Source organism: Nematolebias whitei, chromosome 7, assembly GCF_014905685.2.
Source record: "Nematolebias whitei isolate Nwh7 chromosome 7, NemWhi1, whole genome shotgun sequence".
Taxonomy (NCBI): Eukaryota; Metazoa; Chordata; class Actinopteri; order Cyprinodontiformes; family Rivulidae; genus Nematolebias; species Nematolebias whitei.
The window spans coordinates 50559517-50574145 of NC_056504.1; the positions used below are offsets into that span (position 1 = coordinate 50559517).

The window sequence follows — 14629 nt, forward strand, 5'->3', positions numbered from 1 at the left end:
ACCTGTCCAGGTGTCCCTGTGATGGACTGGAGACCTGTCCAGGTGTCCCTGTGATGGACTGGAGACCTGTCCAGGTGTCTGCAGGAGTGTGACCAGCAGCAGTCTGCACGAAACAAACTGAACCAAAAAGACGAACCTCAGGAGATCTAATTATGTGTAACAAGAGAAGTCGTGGCCAGGCAATGTGCCACCGGAGACGTCAGCTTTTGTTTATATTTCTTATTGATTTGTTTCTAATGCGATAAGAAATGAAGGCATGTTGTGCCGCGGTGCTCAGTCACAGTCATTACACGTACCCCTGTTTCCAAGAGCAAAACGCCGAGCTGCCCCTTCTAGATCAGCAGCGTGGTAAACGTATTTTGCCCTGAATTAAAGCTGCGCAGTTGCTCCGCCTTTTGAACCGCAGACTGATTTAATCCGACTCACTATGGGGGATCATCATCAATAATTATTAATCTGTCATTGTAACGCTAACCATGTGTCTGTGACTGCAGAGATGCTCAACAAAGGAAGTTCACATTTCGATACGGCACAAACTGTACATCATCCTCGTGGTGTTCGTTCCCTTTTTGTCTCCATCGCAGAAAAAAGGATGGAAATTAGAATCGCCCTCCGTCCATCCAACATCATAACTTGAAAAATAAGTGAGGTACCGATTTTCATTTAGGTGTGGCTACAGCTAGGTGTAAAAAAGGTCGCTATCAAAAATTTAGTTGCCACGTCAAAATCCAAGATGGCTACCACCGTGTATATATGTAAACCAGCCACCCCAAACATTTGAGGAAACTATCCTTCTTAGTTTTAATATTCCTTGAAAGTATAGTTTCCTCAAATGATTGCGGTGACCAAAGATTAGTCTGTAAGGTGGCCAAGGCCACCATTAGCCACCCCCTGGCTCCACCATTGCATCTGGTGGTGCTCCTTGTTCCCTCGAGCAAGCAAAACCAGCAACAAGAAGTCCCTCTGTTCTTCTCCACAGTGTAACTTCTCCCCACCTCAACATCTGGCACCAAAAACATTCAGGTTTACTTCCATTCTCTGTTCAATTCCAATCCAGAAAAACACTCACGTCCAAAACTACAAGCATTCGCTGTTCAAACCCCTCAGAGACGGGGGACACCGGCGTGCCCCTTGGTTAGTTTAGGGACGTAAAGTGGTACAGTTTGGTGTGGTAGTAGCTGAGAGTCATTCCCAACACATCTGCCAAGTGCTAAAGTCTCTAAAGTAAGTGACAGATGAAGGAGTACCTTAAATTCAGACAGAGTCCCTTCATTTCTAAATCTGGTTCATTTTGATATGAACAAGTTCAACTCTAAAGTCATCCTCTAACCAAACACACACATTTAGCTAATCAAATAACTTGTTCTTAATCTTAAGCCAGGATTTCACTGCAGCCGTGACAAATGTCCAAATGCCTTTTAATATTAGCGAGTGTTTTTATTAATTGTCTTGCGTGAGACATTGGGCCTGGCTCTCGTCGCAGGAATTTGAGCATGCTTGGGAACAATAAGCAAAATCATTTTTCTCTTAAAGTGGATCATAGTCGGTCCAAGCACCTGGAACCGGTCTCCAACCCGTCTCAGTTTACTTTTTGAAATTCTAGAGGTCTACAGCTGTAAACTTCATTTGAACTTTAATAAAATAAAGTTGCTGTCGGCAGTCAAAGGTTTATACTTTATTAAAATCACTTCAAGTTCAGTAGAGTGGTAACAAAGACATGCACTGGATTTTAAACTCTTAAAAAATGTTCATCCATTAATTTTATTCCACTTTTAAATGCAGGTTCGCTCAGAGCTGGTGCTGATTTCCAGCAGACATTGTGGGAGGGACAGAGGACACTGGACAGGTTGGAAGTCCATCACAGAGACAAGCAGAGACGAACAAGACAACTGATCTCATTCACTCACTCCTGCAGGCGGCTTCGATGTGAAACAACGTGCGTGGCTGAGAATCCAGCTTTGCAAGCCACAGACACAAAAATAATTCATGATTTGCTCAATTTGGCTGCTAAGTTGACGCTCGTAAATCTGTGACGGTGAAGCTGAAAATGTGTCTGTTGGGTCCTCCACTCAGTGTCTTTCAACAGAAGTTTGGTCTCATCGTCCGGCGTCTCAACGTCCTGCCAGAATTATCGAGTGTCTTGTGAGACAAACTACGTGTGCAATGTTTTATTTTCATTCTTGCAGAAAGGTGCCGGACATTCACATATCTGCAACTCAGTCTGAGCATTCTGATCTCAAACGTGTTGCAAGTGAAGATCCAGTGAAACTGGAAACTTCCATCGGTTCTGGGTCGCAGCCCAGGGAGGTTCTGGTTTTACCCTGAACCTGTGGACTCTCTTCATACGTGCCCAGCGCCACTCTTTCAGCGTGCAGGAAAATATGCTGCTGTAAAGATTCACAACAAACGGGTTTGGCAACTTTAATACTCCTCAGCTGCACATTTTCACTTCATGTTGGACTGTAAGGAAACCTCCCTGCTGGTCTCTGAAAGTTGCTGCCATCAGCGAAGTCATGTTGAAGAGGAGGAGGCACATGTCCTTCCTCATCATCTGAAGACTAAGAAACAACAAAAGACGGGGAATTAAAAGACTAAAGCCGTCTAATCTGAACCAACAGAGGAATGTCAGAGATTCCATTTGGCTCTTTTGTTCCAGATGTGTGCTATTTAGGTAGACGGGCCAGAACCCAGAGCCAGACTCCTCTGGATCAGATTTCTTCCCCTGCTAATGCCACCGGACAAACATTCTGACAATGATAATGGTAATTGCTTCCAATAACATGCCTTCCTTTGTGGACGGAGCTGAAAACACTCAGGCATGCACACAGACACACTTAAAACAAGGCTTGAAACAAATTTCAGTTGGCTTGGAAAGGTTACAAACACAGGACTGTACTGACCTCTGGCCTCACCAGAGGACGGTACACCACTAAAAACAAACAAAGAAACAAACAAACAAACAAACAAACAAACCACAGCCTCCAGGTTCAACTGTGTGAAATTCATTATAGTTTAAAAAGAGCCAGACTTGGTGAGTTTAATAATTCTTTTGTGGTCTAACAAGGTTGAGTCAGGTCTTCTGGACTGATTCTTCTTTGTTGAAAAAAGAATCAGGAAATTCTTTTAAAAAAAAATATCAAGAAATCTTTGAAATTCAAGAAAAAATAATTTTTCTTTCGCCAAACAAGAATCTGTCAAGAGGACCTGACTTAAAATTTGTTGGATTTTTCTACCTGGATTATTGAGCATGCATTAGGACATAAGTGAGGTACCGACGTCCATTTTGGTGTCTGCATCTAGGCATAAGAAATGTCAAAATTAAAAATTAGGTTGTCAAGTCAAAATACAAGATGGCCGCCACCATTTCTATATGCAAACCAACCATCTTTATCATTTGTGGAAATCATGCTTTCTAGTTTTTATATTGATTAAAAGTACCTTCCTCAAATGATTGGGGTGGCCCTTGGGGTGTCCGAGATTTAGCCTACGGTGGAGCCAAGGCCACCATTGGCCACCCCCTGGCTCCACCATTGCTCCTGTTCTTGGATAAAATTGCACCCTCCACTCGCCAGGATCGCTCACTCTGCACCCCCCCCCCCCCCCCCCCCCCCCCCACAAAAACAAAGACAAAAAAAAAATAAAAAATCCCCCCGTAGCAGGGGACGTGGGCGTACCGCCTAATTTTAATTAGATTTGAGGACTTTTATGCCTCATAGAGGCTTCATTCAGTCTCCTGTTGGTTTTGTCAACATTTAGTCATTTTGTTAACGGAAAGCAACTTAAAGCAGAAACAATCAGGTGCCACCACTAAAGCAAACCAGACTAACACTGGTTTTACGCCGTAGAGGTACTGAGGTGCAGCACGTCATGACGTTGGAGGTTATTCTAAGGGATGTCCTCTGCACCATCATGGAGCCACGAGAACAGTCTGGAGGAATGGCGGTTCCAGATGTTGTTTCTGAGGAAAGCAGTGGTTGAGACGGACCAAAAGCGCGTTACACTGAATTTAGATCGCTGGTGAACGAGCCACAGTCACAGCATTAGTGATATTACACACTGAATGAAAAGGACCACATCCAGAACTTCACAAATCCTTGAACGGGGGCGACTTAACTGCAAAGCAAAGTCAAATTCACCATTAAAGGGACAGTCTGAGCATTTTGAAGTGGATTGTTTTACTGGAGCGTGGGAATCAACTTCTGATGTCATCCTCTTCATATCATTTTACAATCAATGTAACTGAAAACAGAACAGTCGTCGCCCCGCTCAATGAAGTTTATTCATAAAATAAACTAGCTTTTTATTTTAATTTTATTTTTTCCATGAATGCATATCACCGGTCGCCCTGCATGTCTAATGATGATGATGATGATGCTAGTTCACTCCAATCGTTCAGGTTTAAATCAGACATGGCTCAGTTTGTTTTGTTTGCTTGAAGCAGAACAATGGTTCGTCTCTTCTGAAGCATCTTTCCCAGTAAAACAGGATGAGTTTTCCTAAGAGCGAGAAGCTTTTCTGCATCAGCTGGGTTTAAATAACAGTTCCCAGCTGAAACGAATGAATCGCTGCCGTGCTTCTCCAAAGCGAAGAGTCGGCGTGTTTAGTTACATCCACCTCGTGACCTTTGTCTGGTTTGGCAGCGTTTGTTCATCCACGGGAGAAAATAAAAATATATTTTTCGCAAACAGATTTTTTATTGTCTCTATTTACAGATGAGACAATAATTTAATTTCTGCTGAAATATGAACGCCGCAGATGGAACTACATCCTTTACGGATTAAAATGATCTCAGATTAAACTCAGGGCGATATTCATTCTGTCAAGGAAGTCTAGACCTTTATTTTGAAACCTGACATTAAAACTGCAAGCTAAAAGTAGCTGAAAGCAGCAAAAGTGTGATAGTCAGTTGCCCCCCCGCCATCTGCTCACGTCTCTGCTCTTCATGCCACGTTCCTGCCCATGACACTTTCTCCCTCCTGCCATAGTTCAGGATTCTCATTTCCATGAGCCCATTTTCCTTATGCTTTGTTTCCCCCTTCAACGTCAGCTCTGCTCCGTTTCTCTCAGCCCCTCATGCCAGGTTTCTGCTACACTGTCTTGTTTCTGTTTCCCTGCTTTGTTTTGCCTGTCACCCATCTTCAGCTCAAGCCTGCTCCCCCCAAGCCATGCCACGCCTCCCTGTCTCCTCCACAGCAATCAGCCTTCATTCCATGCACCTGTTCAGCTCTCTATTTAAGCTCCATGAACTTTCTGTCTCTGCTGAATTATTATACCTCTCCTGGTCCCTGATAGTGAAGCCTAGTTGTTTCATGCCTTGTATCCTTGCCTTGACCTGACCCCTCGTCTGTACCACAGATTCTTCAACTTGCCTGCCCCTCTTTGGATTTGGACTCTTTGCTCTGACCACGATATTTGATCCTGCCTTTCTCATTCGATGACTTCACCTACAGATCACAAATTGGCTCTGGCCTCTGCTCTCAGCTTCCCCGTGCTTGACCTCTGCTACGACTAGTGAGTGGCCCATGAATCTGGATCCCCCACCCCCCCGACCACGACCAGCTTCAGCCTGCTCCGCTGCTGCAGCTCACTCTTCACGAGCAACGTCTCTGGCGTCAGCACGACAGCACCGGCCACGTACAGACTGAGAAGGTTGGTGACTTTTACTGTAACCACAGAATCTCCTCGCCTCAGTCACCAACCTCCTCTGTCTTTTAATTTCAATTCAGTTTTTTTCTAAAGCTCCAAGTCACAACAGAAGTCGTCTCAGGGACTGAGCAGAAACATTCATGTATAAAATAATAATTGAACATTATTTATCTGAGGAGCTTTGAGTTTAACTCCATCACTGAACTCTCATCTTGAGCAAGCATGAAGGCGACAGTGGAAATAAACAACTCCCTCATGAGGAAGAAACCTTTAGCAGAACCAGCTCAGGACAAGAGGACCATCTGCTTTGACCAGCTGGGTTTGGTAAGAACAGATACACAATGGCAGGTCAAGAATCACATGTTAAGATAGAAATAGTATCAAATGAAAACTATTCAATTTTAACAATTCATTTAAGGAACTGAGGTCAGTTTGTCCTCTAGTAGTCCAAGTCTATAGCAGCATAACAAGCCAACCCTAACTATAGGATTTATCAAAAAGGAAAGTTAAAACTGGACAATGTGTCAGCCTCATGGACAGAAACTGGAAGTTGGTTCCACAAGAGAGGAGCCTGAGAACTGGAAGATCTTCCTCCCATTCTGCTGCTGGAAACTCTGGGAACTGCGAGTAAGCCTGTAATCTGAGAACAAAGTGCTCTGTTAGGAAAATATGGACTGATAAGATCTGTAATATAAGATCGAGCTAGGCTGTTGAGGGCTTTGTAGGTTAGAAGTAAGATTTTGAATTCTATTCTGGGCTCGACAGGGAGCCAGTGGAGGGAAGCTAAAACTGGACTCCTGCCTTGGACCCTGACTCCAGCAGCCAAATTAATAAAGACCGTTTTTGTTTTTTGCACTCCTGTGTCTGGCTTATTAAGAATCCACAACCTGCTCGTGACAAAGAGAAACTTAAAGATAAAAATAGTAAATGGATTGCTAATAGCTACACAGTAGCCAAAAGGTTGAAAAGCAAAATGGTAGCTAGAGATGACAGGCTAAAAGGAACAAAACCGTAGCTAAAAACAGAAGAATGGTAGCTGTTGGCTATCTACGATCTAAAAACAGTAAGGGGATAGCTAAATGCTAAAGGAGCAAAGGGCAGTTAAAATGAGCTAATTAGTTGCCGAAAGTAAAATGTAGCAAAAGACTAGTTAAAAGCATAAAAAATATACTAAAAGTAGAAGAATGGTAGCTTAAAAGTTAATGGTGTGAAAATATAGTGTTCGTAGCTTTTAACTTGTAGCTAACAGCTAAAAAAAGAGGCTAGTCTGAAAGCTAAAGCAGCATTAAAAGAGAAAATATATTATTGTTCAGTTAAAAAAGAAAACTAAAAAATCCTGCAGTCACGTGTGCAGCCTAATTTTAGGTTTAATAATTAAAATAAGCAGAAGGATGGTGGGCGGTGCCTGAGCAAGTTGGAGAAGATGACCAATCAGAGCAGAGCCTTTCAGGAGGGGGCGGGGCTTCTGTTTAAGAACTAAAGCAAACTGTAACTAAACATAAAAACTGCTTCTGTCTAAGCATCAAGATCCTGTTGTTGCCATCTGCTTTGAAAGGCGAGCATTGTCTGTGGCAGCCATCTTGAATCAGGTTGACTCCAAACCTTTTTGTTTTTTATCCAAAGATTAGTTTGAGAGTTTCAATAAAATGTGAACTTTGTTCGGGCAGCACGGTGGCGCAACTGGTAGAGCTGCTGCCTCTCAGCGAGAAGGTCCCTGGTTCAAACCCCGGTCCAGGGGCCTTTCTGGGTGGAGTTTGCATGTTCTCTCCGTGCATGCGTGGGTTTTCTCCGGGTGCTCCGGTTTCCTCCCACTGACCAAAAACATGCATGTTAGACTGATTGGTAACTCTAAAATTGTCCCTAGGTGTGAGTGAGAGAGTGAATGTTTGTTTGTTTCGTTTGTCTCTATGTGTCCCTGTGATGGACTGGAGACCCGTCCAGGGTGTACCCCGCCCCTCGCACAGTGACTGCTGGACATGGGCACCAGCGACCCCCGTGACCCAAAATGGAATTAACGGGTAAAGATAATGGATAGATGAGATAATGGATGGTGAACTTTGTTCCATGATATTTTGAATTAAAACAGACAACAGAAAAAAAATACATGATTACCCGCTTTTTCACTTAGAAATGTAGAAGCAAAACGCTGGTTGCCATTTATTTATCACCAACAACCGTCTACGTTTTAGAAGTTGCTTTTTTGTTCATAATTTGTCATCCAGCTCCATGTTGTCATAAACAGCTCATTTCGTTTGCAACCCCAGTCGGTGTTAAAGTGAATTAAATAAAAACCAGTCCAAAGAATGTGAGAAATCCTACATTTTTGTCTCCTGCTGGCAGCAGTGGTGGCTGTGACAGAAAGCTAAGATTTATGGGAAACATCAAAAGCCTCCATCCTGTCAGTCTCGAAAGTCCCACGTTCAAAAGACGGAAACATCTGGCAGCGCTATAAATATAACAGCAAATGTGCTAATGCCTTACAAGAGAAACCTCTTGAACGCCAATTTTCTTTATGCCCGAAACACAAAATACTTCAAAATAAGAGCGTTCGGATGATTTACTATGACGTGTTGATTAGTAATGGTAATTATTGGGAACAAACCCAGATTTCTCTTAAGATAAGCTAATATAAAATATGTTTTCTAAGTTTTACAACGCTGCCTGTGAAAAATGAGGCTTATTTTTGTGTAGTTTCTAGAATATTTTTATATTTGCTTGAAAGGCAGTCCTAATAAAGACCAGCTGGAGAAGTCTGGGAGAGCCTGGCTCAAAGCTTTTTCATTCCTGTTGGAAATGAGCAAATATTCTGAGCGGTTGCACAACACGTCGGTCACAAAGTTACAAAATGTCTCAAACGTCAGTTTAAGTGGTGAACGAGCAGAGTTTGTGCAGTTTGTTCGTTCTGTCCTGCATCGCGACACAGTAACTCTCCTGACGGAGGGAAAACACTAAAAGTCTAATTGTGTTTAAGAAGTTTCACATGTTGGAAAGTTTTTTTTAAAGGTCCAATCTTTCTGACTTGGCTTTACTAATTGGACAAGTGTCAGCTCAACACAAAACATAAGAAGACTAATTACAGATGTTTTCAGTCCGGCACAAGAAACAAACCAGTAAAAGTTCTGGTCAGATCCAGCTCATCAAGCTTCTTACTGCATCTACTGTCAGAACCTGTAAGAAGCCCCGCCTCTTTCCACCTCACCTGTGGGACATTTTTTCTTCATCCTGCATCTTTGCGTCTCATTGTGCGCCGGGCAGAGTGAGGAGCCTTTTTCATCTGGCTGGAGGCCCTCTCTGACCCTGGTCTGCTTTCCCCATCTGAACCCACAGGTGGTGCCTTCACGGGCGCAGACGCTCCACTCGCTCCATTCTCCCATGGAGGCCGGGGGACAGTCCTCTGGACAGGAAGAGAGGACAGCGACTGATGAATGAGGGAAAAATACGGTTTTAAACGAAGATACACGTGTTATCAGGTAGAACACCGTCCATAATATAAGAACATTAAACATTTGAAATGCAAATTCAAAGTGTTTTCATTAGAAATAAATTAAATTGAGTAAATCCCCTAAACATTTAGACCCAAACAAGAAGCTGAACATTTCAGACAACAGATTATACAACCAGCCTAAACATGGTTAATTGCTCAGATATTTTATTTGTGAGCAGGATTTTACCTCGTTTAGTTCACTGCAGACTAATGTCATTGAACAAAACGTTAATAGTCCATGACTGAGCGGTGGAGTGAACAGTTTGAGGATTTCATCTGTTCACCCTGGTCACCGCTGAGGAGGCAGAGTCCAAAGACTTGGAGGTCAAAGGTTAACGAGGTGGTTAGTTGTTGCAAGGCTGTCGGGGTTAACCCGTCTCGTCAATCCTCTCTCCCCGCTCAGTTCAGGAAACGTACATTAAAAACTTTATTTGCACCTGTTGCTGGTGCGTTGGGTGGAATGACGGCCGCTTCCCTCGTTGCACAGCAAAAGCAGGTGTTACAACTGATTTTCACTAAAGATGTTTCCACGATCATGTGACTTTAAATGATTTTGTGTATTATTATTATTGTTGGATTAATTAGGATTTGTGGGTGAGAATGAACCGATCTGTTAAAATTGTATTTGTTTAAATTGTGGTTAAACTGAGTGATCTTAACTTGAAAGTAATGTTGCGTTTAGTGGGAGGAGCTTTAGATGAAGAGTTGGTGCCCGACGCTGAGGAGGCAGAGAGAGAATGTGTGAAATGGTTTCAGAGAAGGTAAGAAGTGGTGGATAATTATCAAACTTACATAGAAAGCAAGTTTTACACCCTGTGGAAGAGAAAACAAGTACTGGGACAGTCTGAAGATTTGACTTGCTGGTGGATCTGTTTGGAGAACTTTCATTCAGATTCAAGGAATGTTTGTGTGGAAAAGAACCCCATGAGAGTTGGTGTCAGGAGTGGGATGGCAAGTTGTTAAAAAAAAAAGGCTCATCCTCCCAGACAGAAGACTGGATTATGCTTACAACTGCAAGTAGTGTCGGCAGACGCTACAGCAGAATATATTTAGCTGAACTACGAGGTCCGAATAGGCGTCTCTGTGATTTGGATAGAAAAGTGCGGGATCCGATACGTATTATAGGCGGTTTTTGTTTTTAGTTCTTCCATCCATTCATTTTCTTTACCCGCTTCTTCCAATTTGGGTCACGGGGGTCGCCGGTGCCCATGTCCAGCCATCACTGTACGAGAGACGGGGGACACTCTGGACATGTAGCAAGTCCATTTCAACCAACGGGTCAGCGGACACATGTGGCCGGTCCATCTGAGCTTAACGTGGCTTTTTTTTTTTACCTCTTAAACCGGCCGGTCGGACCTGCCTCCTCCTTAACAAGTAGATTAACACAATTTTATATTATGCATTCTTTAGTTTTCATTAGTGCTGATTCATAAAACCACATCAAAGCCTGAGGTCGGCCCGGCCCACACATTAAGCACATTATATGGACCGGCCCGGTCGTGACAACGCAGCGCGGTAACATCATATCCAGAAGATGTCCGTAAATTTCAGCTAAATCTCAGGTTTTGGTTATCCCGTGCGAATGCGCCACATAAAAAGCAGACGTTGGGGAGTAATTTATTTATTACGTGTGGTCTCTAGGTAAAATTAATCCCGTGCGAATAGGGCGAAGTCATCTTCAGATTCTGCAGCAGAAACCTTGGATGAGTAATCATCAGCAGCAGAGGCACCAGTACGCCCACCAGGTGAAACCAGCACTCATCAGAGGAGGAAGTCGATCCCAGTCAGGGCGTGGCACAACCAAGTGTTTGATGGTGGAATGTTGGTTCTGATGAAAGATTTTTTGGCAGCACAAGAGACAAGAGAAGAAGCTGTGTTACAGGAACATGACAGACTCTTCAACACTCGCCTCTGACGACAGCAGCTGAAAGAGGAGGACTTCAAGCGTCGACTCCAAGCAGCCACAGAGGTAACTTGCCAACACCAACTTGTTGTTGCAATAATGAGCCAGAGCCCTCAGATTGTACAGACTCAGATAATACATCTGGTAGTACAAGATAGGAGGCATCAGATCCCAAGATTCCTCCATATAAAGCTGGGGAGACATTGAGAACATTGTACTTTACCTAAAGCCGTGGACCAGATCTTCACCCTTGTAAAGTTGCTGAGGGGTCATGGATGTTTGATTCTCCAGTTCCAATATTTTCTGTGGATCTGGGAAGGCTTACTCGTGTGTTTCTTGAGGCATTTTATGTAGGTTGGGGCGTTCAGGAAGTGTGGGACACTGGGATTACATTTAGGGACCCGTAGACTTCGTTGAGCACAAATCAAGAGCTTGGTCCCCAACCTCGGCACAAAGTTGAGCTTGTTCCTGGTGTGGGTTGGAGTCTGTCAGGACTGCCGATGTCTCTGATGCTATATGTGGTCTTCATGGACGGGGATTCAGGCCTGAAGAAGAGGCATTTGGATCGTAATCCCCAGGGTCTCATCTTTGCGTTTTGCAGATTATCCAATCTTTTGGAATTCTTAGGCCACAATATTCAGAATGCACTGACGTGCTTCATGAATCAGCAAATTAGGAAATAAGTTTCCTAACCAGAGAAAAATGGAGGGCTTCCTCCTGTTTGAGGTTAACCTTTGTGTCGGAGGAGTTTAGCCGTCTTGGACTCCTGCCCACAAGGGAAGACGGATTAACAGATTTTGTCCGTTGTAATGATGGTTTAGGCTTAAAGCTGAAGCTCTTAATTTACCTGTCCATCTACACTCCACCTTCACCTGTGCTCATGAGGTGTGGATCACTGCCAAAAGAACCAGATCCTGGATGAACTGAGCTTCCTCCACAGGGTGGTCGGGCTCGGCTTTGAAAAAGGTGAGGAGCTCCATCATCTGGAGGAGCTCGGAGCTGCTGCTCCTCCTCATCAAAAGGAGTCAGCTGAGGTGGTCCAGACATCTGATTGAAATGCCTCCTGGAGGTTTTCCAGGCATGTCCCACTGGGGCAGACCCAGAAATCACTGGAGGAGTCATAAACCCTCTCCATTCCACCTAAAATTCTGATTTACAGAAACCGTGTGCATGTTTTTCTTTTCTCGCAGGTAGAATGGATCATAGATTAAAGCAAATGACTGAGGATAAAAAATAACCATATTTCAGAGTGGTGACTGAAAAAGAGGATGAACTTTTCCTTCAGATCTTTGGTAAAAACACCGAGAGGGTTTAACGTAGATTCATGCCAGCTGAGCCATAAAAAGACCTGACGATACACTTTCTTTAGTTACTGGTTGCTGATGAGTGACCTCATTCATAAAATCAATCACCAAACTTTTTCCATGCAGTCACTGATGGAAAATCCACGGTCCGGGCCAAAAGGGGCCCCGCATATCGTGGTAATCATCATTACATTTGTCAGATTTGAAAAAAGAGACTTTTCTGGGGCTGGTTAAGGTGTGCACCAACAGTCCGACATAAAACGGCAGCACTGAAACCAGATGTTGCCTCGGTGCCTGAAAAAGCAACGGTAGCTGCAGATGTTGCAGGTGGACGGCAGAGAATCGATCCCATCAAATGATGGTGGACTTCAATCATACTTACTTAGAAAAGAGGGAGGGATTGTACTCAGCAGGACGGAGATAAATTCAAAAAGTCCTCTGAAGATTTTAACGTGTTGCATGTGTTTGGCCCAATCAGAAAGGATTTAGCTCAGATTTAAAACCAGATAAAGGACAGAGTAGTGTTCCCAGGTGGGCTGAGTCTTTTTCAAGACGTCCAGATACAAAAAAAAAAAGACCCAGCATGTGTCATTAGTGTCATGCAAAGTGATAAGAAGTCATTAAAGTTAGATAATTCCACCCTGAAACAAACCTGTGGGTGCAGACACGGAACATGATGGAGGATTTAAGATGCGCACAAACGCGTCCAGCTGTTCTCAGAAACTGCTCAGACGGAGCCGTGCGGTCAGAGAGGTGTTGGAGGAGTTCAGAAAACAGGTCTGCTCTTAATTTAACCGCACGCTGGTCCGACGCTACGGTCTACAGGTGGTCAGATCATCATTCCACGAAGACATGAAGAAGAAAAACGAGGCTGAGATGAACATTTCTCACTTTGAGCTTTTAGTTGGTTTATATGAGGAACAGGATTATATACTTGTAGCAACTTCTTTGTTCAATGTGTCGGATTTGAGCTTGATCGCCTCTTCGATTTGATCTCATGGGGGGTGGAGAGAGCAAGAGTTCAGAATTTAACTTTTGAATAATTTAGTAATCATAAATTCGATTAAATAATAATAAAACATGACATCATACTTCCGTGGTAACATCTACAGTAAATGACCAGAACTGATTCACTTGGGGCGGCCGTGGCAGTTGTCCTCCAATGGGAGAGTTGGGGGTTCAATTCCACCAGCCGTCACATGCTGAAGTGTCCCTGGGCAAGACACTGAACCCCTCATTTCCTCTGTGTCCCATCGGTGTTTGACTGTGATAAAGCTCTGATTATTCTTTGTAAAGATGGAGTAGAGTCCTGTATGTGTGGAGGTAAATGAGGCTACAGCACATTTATCATTTACTTTTACATTTCAAGATGGCCGCCACAGCAACAGGATGTTGGCAAACACAGAAACGGCTACAACGTAGTCAGTTTTATGTTGAGCTTAATGCTGGGGTGGTAGTGGTTGAGAGTCATTCCCAGCACACACTCGAGCTGTCACAGATCACATGTTTTTATTTGTTTATTGTTTTTCTCGTGATAAAGATAATTCAGCTTGACGTTGCGTCCTTCTGTCCAGGAGGTTCAGGGACTTGGTCACAGGTTTGGGTTTTTATCTTTACCAGCAGTTTTTCGGACACATCCCCAAATACCACTTTGTTCTTTTTTTTTATTTTTAGTGGATTTATTAATTTGGAGCATCTGTTTTTCATATTTTCTACTTTAACACTGACAAATCCTGTAATCCAGGGGATTAAAGTTTGTTGCCTTTATGCATCACATGAATTTAAAATGAACGTTTAATTTTAAAGCTAAAAATGTAACCTTTAAAAAACAGTGGAGGGCATATTTAAGGCCTTAAGATGAATATAACTAATTTAAATAAAAAAAAGTTAAATAGTGATGGATTTAATGGTGCAATGATTTTTAAAGGTCAGCTTTTTCTGTTCACCGACTGTAAAATAATAAAAGCTTCTCATCCTCAGGTGTAAATCTAAAGCTCATTTAAATTATTTAGAGGAAACAAACCCCAAATTTCCAAAAAAGTTCAATCTGGTCCTCTGGACGTTAAAAAAACAAAACAAAAACAAAACAAAGCAAAAAGAAACGTTTCGTCTCTCATCCAAGAGACTTCCTCAGTCTGAGGTGCTGTATTCAGCTCAGTCTCTTAAATAGCACCTTCTCAGAGAGGATCAACCAGTTTGCTGCTGACAACCAGAACCAGCTGCTCACATGCTCAAGAAGGACCATCAGCCTAACAATGGATCATTAGCACCTGATGGCTGTTTACTGTTCAC

General features: G+C 43.2%; 1 protein-coding gene across 1 annotated transcript in view; it reads right to left on the minus strand.

Moving 5' to 3' along the window:
* The window catches only part of rspo4 (R-spondin 4), a 32706-nt gene that overhangs the window by 2939 nt on the left and 15138 nt on the right, over nucleotides 1–14629 (minus strand). The window contains exon 4 of the mRNA XM_037679748.1: nucleotides 8846–9040. Within this exon, the coding sequence (XP_037535676.1) occupies nucleotides 8846–9040 (195 nt within the window). The remainder of the gene's footprint in view (nucleotides 1–8845; nucleotides 9041–14629) is intronic.